Source organism: Rutilus rutilus (assembly GCF_951802725.1).
Source record: "Rutilus rutilus genome assembly, chromosome: 7".
In the NCBI taxonomy this organism is placed as follows: domain Eukaryota; kingdom Metazoa; phylum Chordata; class Actinopteri; order Cypriniformes; family Leuciscidae; genus Rutilus; species Rutilus rutilus.
The window spans coordinates 30,315,138-30,322,831 of record NC_140221.1 but is presented as its reverse complement, the minus strand read 5'-3'; the positions used below and the strand labels follow the sequence as shown (position 1 = coordinate 30,322,831).

Sequence of the window (7,694 nt, the reverse complement as noted above, 5' to 3'; positions counted from 1 at the left end):
TTTTGTACTAACATTTACACAACTTTTAAAGAACGTTAGTGAAAGTTCTGGGAACGTTCCCTGTTAGCTGGGTGGTGGTGGGGAGTATGGAGGGGAAGGAACCATCCTGGTGGTGGTGGGAGGATGGAGGTAAATGTAGGCGTCAGCATCTGCAAACTCAGAAGTTACTCAAACTCAAACTGTGTAAGTACCGATCTTTTACACTACAAGTATTAGAACACGATTGGATAGATGAGAAGGTAATAAATGACGTAACAATTTAGTCTTCGTGGCATTTCCATTGTAAAAAATAATTAGTTATCTATTTAGTAAATGTATTGTAATGGAAAAATTTGATTTTCATTGATTTGCAGTATTGATTTTCATTTACTTTCAGTAAGACATTGAAATGACCCTTGCTGGAACAATACCTTTAAGGTCAGAGGTTGCCCAATTTAGAACTTGTGAGTTTGTAAGAATAAACTCAGCAGGATTAGATCACTACAGAGAAACCTCTCCTTGTTTAGATAAGAGCCTGTAACACAGAAGACCTTGGAAGCGAGTATAAAGGCTCCTCTACCCTTCCTCCCGTTGTCGCACTTGCTTACAGACTGTACTTGTGACTTCTGTGTGGCAACTGGGCCTTCTTGCAAGAATAAATACTTTTTAAAAGACAATTTGACTGTTTGATTGTTTAATTGATATTTTTGCCACAACAATTGGTGTCAGAAGTGGGATTCCTTGGATGTGCCCTTCGGAACCCGAGAGTGGACGGTGAATTGGCCTCCTGGACTCAGAGTCACAGCCCTACCCCGAACAGGTTTGAGGGACGAGGGGCCGTTCTGCTGGGGTCCGGAGGAAGCAACCACTGGAATTAAGAAAACGAATCCGAGTGGCAACAGAAAATCTCTGGTAAGAGACAGCTAATTTTGGGGTGGTGTGGCGCAATGGATAAGACACATGCCTTTGGTGTGAGAGACCCGGGTTCGAATCCACTGTGAGACACCAATGTGTCCCTGAGCAAGACACTGAACCCCTAGTTGCTCCAGAGGCGTGCGACCTCTGACATATATAGCAATTGTAAGTCGCTTTGGATAAAAGCGTCAGCTAAATGAATAAATGTAAATGTAAATTTCTTTTCTTTTGGGGGAATTAAAATGAGTGAACTATGACGGCTGTGTTTGGAAATTAAGCTATAGCTGTGGTACAAGGGGCGAGATGTTTTGAACGTGGAAATTGCGACTTCAGGGGAGTTTAGAGATTTCCAAAACGAAAATCAAGCACTTTGTGTAGGATTGAGCTAGAAAATTGCTCTCTGGAACGTCCTCCGTTCCATGTGGTCAGCTCAGAGCAAACCTAACAGGTTTTGTACACCGGTTTTTCTGTCAAATGAAGAAACATTATGGGCAAAATGCATGCAAGTCAAATTAAGTGATATAAAGATGAGGAATGAACAAGGTTTTATTAAACAGAATTAATTATATATTTAATTAAAACAATTATATATTTTTGTAGTAAAATAATGATGTCTAGAGAATTTTCATAACAAGAGCTGAAGGAGCAAGCAGCTATAATGGCTGTCTGTGCACTTTAGGGATTGAGATATGAGTAATATAATATTTTGGTTTTTGTGAAACAGCAGAGATAAGTGGGACTGAGAAAATAATGATAACATTAAGTTGAATCTGCAGACTAACCATTTGATAGAGGAATACTGTTTCAAACCAGTTTTAAAGGGGTCATATAATGCCATTTTTGTACAAGCTAATATGATTCTTTAGGGTCTAAATTAAAAGTTTGTAATATACTTTAATTAAAAATTCTCATTAGTATTGTAAGAAAACACTAATTTTACCTGGTCAAAAACAGCTCTGTTTTCAGCACGCCGTTTCAGTGCATGTGTCTTTAAATGATAATGAGCTTTGCTCACCCCACCCCTCTGTTCTGTGGGTACACTGTATTAGACATTCTCTGACCGTATCTAACACAATAACCACGTGTTATTCGTTATAAACGTGGGATTATGAATTATATTGAGAACGTCGTACATAGAAAACATGCCGTAATGTACCCTGAGTGTAAACCTTAGACGCATTCATCGTGAAGCCTGCAGCAAGGTTTGCAAATTTCGCAAAGATTAATATAAATACTAATATAAAGGTTAATAAAACATTACACTCACATCTTCTGGAGGTTCAGCAGGAACACGTTGGTACCGATCCGTTTTTTCTCGTTTGTGAAGCTGTCTGGTGTGAAAACATGAAAGCACAGACGATCGTGGGGAATCCCCGTGAGGGAATCCCCGCGTCAATCCTTTGGGCATATTGCTTCAAAAACAAAACTCAGCCACTGCTTCTTCAACGGCTCGGATTTAGGAACATCCAAATGACTGCTGTGTTCCTTATTACATCTAAGAACAGAACACCACAATCGCTTAGACGCCATTCTACTCCAGCATATCAACAATGGCGGACTACTATGACGACGGCTGTCACAGCTTGCTCAGGGCGGGTCTTGTGTCTAAACACGGCTGTCAATCACAATAGCGGGAGGGGCGTACGATCTTATGACGTCACAATATCGAACGGCTTGATTTCAGAGATGGTCAAACATATAAGGAGATTAAAACAAAACCACTGGATGGATTTTTATCATGATAGGATGGTTGTGTACAGGCACTGCCAACAGACATTTCAGTGCAATCAACTTGTAAAAGTGCATGTACCATTATATGACCCCTTTAATGAAATTGATGGCATATAGTACAAATTTTATACTTTATGAAGAGTCCTGAAACAAACAGTGAGACAGAAGAGAGCAAACGCTGTAAGCAGCTGTGCTCTGAAGCTCTGACTTCAAAGAAATGTGATTCAAGTTAAACAGAAACATTGTGAAAACCCCTTAGAATATGTTGAGTGATTTTCTGTGCAGCTTATGAAAATTTATGTGCTGCCAATAATAATGATGACGGCTATTGTGATTGAATCCGCCACTGGTGGACTGTCAAAAGAATACAGAGAACTGCTCATCAGTGGCTCTGTTTACATTCCTGATTAGGACACACTGCTTCAAGGGTGTGCAGTAGGTTGGAGCCGTTTGCAAGCTCATAGTGATCAAACTATAGGCAAAGAGGGTGTTTTAATTATGGTCAGCAAGGCCATTTAGCCCGTAATTGTAAATGCCCACTCGGAAGGTGAGAAAAGGTGAAAGTAACAGAAATTTCTGGTATTAATGTGGGTTTGAAAGTAGAACAGTATTTAAATGACGATATTAAAGTTTTCGTCTGAGAAAGAACTAAGAATGTGAACGTGCGAGTAAATAAGGGAGAAAAGAAAGTTAAAGGAAAGTTGATAGATGGAAGTCGTAAGAAGATTGAAGGCTGAAAGATTTAAGTCTTAAAGGGTTAGTTCACCCAAAAATGAAAATTCTGTCAGTAATTACTCACCCTCATGTTGTTCCAACCATGTAAGTCTTTCGTTCATCTTCGGAACACAAATTAAGATATTTTTGATGAAATCTGACAGAATTTTGACTCCTCCATAGGCTTCCAGTGTGACCGAAACTCACCGGCCCAGAATAGTTATTAAAACATCGTTAAAATAGTCCAAGTAACTGCAGTGGCACTACATTAAGTTTATCATGCGACGAGAATACTTTTTGTGCGCAAAAACAAACAAAAATAACGACTTTATTCCACTTTTCATTTCCTTCTCTCTGGGCCTCGTAGTGTGTTTGCGCTGCGCGTCTGTGTTGCACGTCATCACGCAACACTCACATGACCGGCGTCGACCAATAGTGAGCCTACGTGGTGACGTGTAACACAGACGCGCTGCGCAAAAACACTACGCAAACCAACTAGACATCCAGAGAGAAGGAAATGAATAGTGGAATAAAGTCGTTATTTTTGTTTGTTTTTGCGCACAAAAAGTATTCTCGTCGCTTGATATACTTAAGATTGAGCCACTGGAGTCACTTGGACTATATTAACGATCTCTTTAATAACTTTTCTGGGCCAGCAAGTTTCGGTCACACTGGAAGCCTATGGATGAGTGAAACATGGCTCAGATTTCATCAAAAATATCTTAATTTGTGTTCCGAAGATGAACGAAGGTCTTACGCGGTTGGAACAACATGAGGGTGAGTAATTACTGACAGAATTTTTATTTTTGGGTGAACTAACCCTTTAAGGGAATCCTTTTGAAGGAAAGATCTATAATATATATATTTTTTTATAAGTGAATTGATCAAATAAGCAGAAGCAGTATTAAGACTTAAAGGATTAACAGTTGCTAAATGTAAAATGTGTAGAAAGGTATCTGATTAAACAAACAGATTGTTAGTGTCTTGAACGTGGAAGAATAGTGTTGACGATGAAAGAACTAGGAGCTGATGTTTTGCTTTCAAAAGATAAGCTTGTGATTGGCTGAAACAGTTTGCTTATCTGAGACTGGAGTGTGCTGTGGCTGAAACGGCCAGAGACACAATCGGAGTGAAAATTTGTAATGTCTAAATTCCCTGATGTGGGCAAAAGACAAATATAAAATATGGTTGTTTGAAAATACATGTAAATTCTGGCAAAGATGCCTTACGCTGGGCTAGAGTTAAAAGATGGTAGATAAAGTTTTATTTTAGAAGTTATGAGAGTGCAGTGTACCAGTCCTGAATGCCTCAGAGTATCTCATTCAATGTCAGCTAAAAGCTGTCATCTGAGCCTGTGTCAGAAGTGTTAATGAGCTATTTATAATAAAGCACAGTGTTTCAGTTGAAAACCATAGACATGGAGATGTGTCACGGTATATAGACAGGGTTCGAATTACAAAGTGGCTTTCGGGGGAGCCCTATATTTTCCAATCCTCCCTGACTGACTTTAACACTTTTGGTGCATGTTAGGGCATTTAAAACAATAGGTTTACAGTAAACCTATTGTTTACTTAGTAAACCGTTTACTTCAAAACGCAAGCGTCAGTCAGTGTTGTAAGTGTTAGGGCAAACAGCTCTGTCCACGGTTCTGAATCAACCGCGCTTAGGCCTACATCATGCAAATCATGATAAAAACAGAATAACTCATAAAACAATCATAAAAAAAAATACATCAATATTAAATAGGATTAGGGCCAATCCTCACAAACGCACAGATCAAGTAATTAATTCCATGATTCTTACCTTAAATCAGAAGTGACCACAGAGGCCTGGGGTCTTCTGTCTTTGCTTTCCGTCCTGTAACCCAGGATGTTGAGGGTCGGTGACCGGCTTTAATCCAAGATGATACAAAAGGCAGAGGGTCAAATTGCTCCAAAGGGGGTCCATTCAGATCCACGAAGAGAAGCGAGGAGAGGCTTTGTTCACGCAACTTGTTGCGATACTTGCTGTCAGTAGAATTCACGGCAGAAAATCCCCTCTCACACTCAGCTGAGGACGGCAAGTAAGTCAGACTTGCTGTTTGAAGTTTGACAAGCGTTTTCCCTGGTGCTCTGTTTTGCAATTTAAAGTCCCGGAACTCCTCGACAGCCTCTCGGGCCGGTTCTCCCAGTGTTTTTGCCAATGCTCGAACCTCAGTTTCCCCATATAGGATACGGGCGCTATGTTGCTGTGGCCAAAAGCGTTTATCCAGCGGTTTCAGCATCTGGACAAGGTCCGGTTCGGGCAGTCTCTTCTTTAGGCTGTTGATAATAGACTGATTGAACTGAAGACGGTTTATCTTCGGCCTGCTCTCTGAAAGCTCAACATCTTTGAACAGGCCAGTCGATATGCGTTGTTCGGCTTTTTGTGTGGATTTTCCTCCACTTGCTTTCATGGCTGTCAAGACGTCAATGGTCTGCTGAATGTGGCAACTTGCATCAACTAAAGATGTTTGTTTGCGTTGCAGTTTTAGCGACAGATTTTGTAGTTCTCGCAGGACATCCTTCATACATGCCAAATCAGCCAAAAAACCTGTGCTTGTAAGGAGTTTGTGCAGGCCCCTGAATTTCTGCCTCTCTGTGTCGCAGCGAGATGCGTCTTCCATGGCTGTTCTGAATTGGTGCGCCAGTGCAGGATAATCGTTCCATACTGCCTTCACAGTGCGAAAACTACTAGCCACCCAACGAATTGTAAAGATTTGACCTATTTTTAGGATTTGCATGTTCAAACCTGTAGCTGCCTCCTGGAGCAAACGGGCGTTTTTCGATGACTGGTTATAGAGGGCGTAAAGTTTTGAGATAAAAAACTCAAATTGGTTACATCCAGCTACTTCCTTAAGTGAGTCTTTGACAGCTAACTCAAGTCGGTGAGCTAGACAGTGTATTGACTGAACTTTGGGGAAATCTTGTTTGAGTTTAGTGACGAGTCCGCCGACTCTGCCCGTCAGTACCGCTGCTCCATCCGTTGCAATGCAGATGAGATTTTTTCCCAGAAACTCATCATCCAGTCCCGCTTGTCTCAAGCTTTTCCTCAAACTTTTGTATATCGATTCGGCATCCGTGCCTTCTGAAAGCTCAACGATATCTAAAAAAACATTATCCACTTCCCCCGTTCCTGTCATGTCACACCGCACATAAATGATCATATAAGCCAGGCCATGAACTGTGCTCTCATCTATCGTAATACTGATTCGTGATCCCAGTTCTTTTATTTTTGAAACAAATTTAGCTCTCATTTCACTGGCGATATGTCCGATTATTTCAGCACAAGCATGGTCTGATTTGTGCACATTTCCCACGTTTGCACCATTAGGTTTTTGAAGGGACATTACAGCAGGGAGCTTTCTGTAGGCCATTTTTTCCTTGGCCACCATATAAGCAGATCTGAAAGACGTAGCAGTTTCTTGCATTAAATTAGCATTTACTTCAAGTACCTTGTTTGGGAGCACATCCTTTTCCTTCATCTCAGAAATCTCAACCGCTCTTTTGTGTGCCAAACTGTCCCGATGCTTGTAAATCTTTTTCCGCAGGTTATTCTGTGACTCGCTGCTGACCTCTCCATTCATCCATTCCTCTGACAGATGTACTCCCGTTGCTCTTTCGGCGAGCAACAGGCTTTTTGCCTCCATGCATACTGTACATCCTAACTTCTGATTTTTGGAGTAGAGCCATGTATTCCTGATTCTCCACTCACTCCATTGCTTTGTTGTCCAGTTGAAAGGTGTTGCCTGATCGCCTGGTCCGCTGCAGGTCGCAGCGGTGGTTTCTGGCGCCAAAGTCTCGCTATCCTCGGTGCTGGTGCTGTCACTAGCAGCAACTTTTAGCGGCGGCGGCGGTATCACCGGCAAACTAGTTGTAGCTGGTGCGCTGTCATCACTCCTCTTCGTTTGTTTTGTAAATCCAAATTGACTGAGGTTTGGCTGCTTTCGTTTTGACATTCTTATTAGTATCCACAGAGTGTTCCAAAAAACGAATAAAGTATGTTTTGAACTTGAAGTTAAGCTAACATTCAAATACCAACTCAGTGAGAAGTTCAAGTGGTGACGTAAACGTAGTAATTTCAGTGCAGCGCCGCCACGCATGGATGGTCACAGCAGGAGACACAGCGGAAAATAGTGTTCGGAAATAGTAATGTAATGAGCGAATAAACACACAACATTGACACATTTTTAATATCATCATTTATTTCAGGAACCTTAATGTACAGAAAATCAAAATCTATATGCGACACAAAAAATGGACAGTGTTTTAGAGCTCCCCCTAAATGTCTCAAAGTAGGCTTTCAGGGGAGCCCAAGTCCTTTTCAGGGGAGCCGAG

General features: G+C 41.2%; 1 protein-coding gene across 1 annotated transcript; it reads right to left on the bottom strand.

Moving 5' to 3' along the window:
- Positions 1 to 5,143: 5,143 nt before the first annotated feature.
- LOC311293756 (E3 SUMO-protein ligase KIAA1586-like) lies at positions 5,144 to 7,315 on the bottom strand (the record flags this gene model as incomplete). Its single annotated transcript, XM_084414247.1, has 1 exon — positions 5,144 to 7,315. The coding sequence occupies one exon, from the start codon at positions 7,313 to 7,315 to the stop codon at positions 5,144 to 5,146; it is 2,172 nt and encodes a 723-aa protein (XP_084270373.1).
- Positions 7,316 to 7,694: the final 379 nt, after the last annotated feature.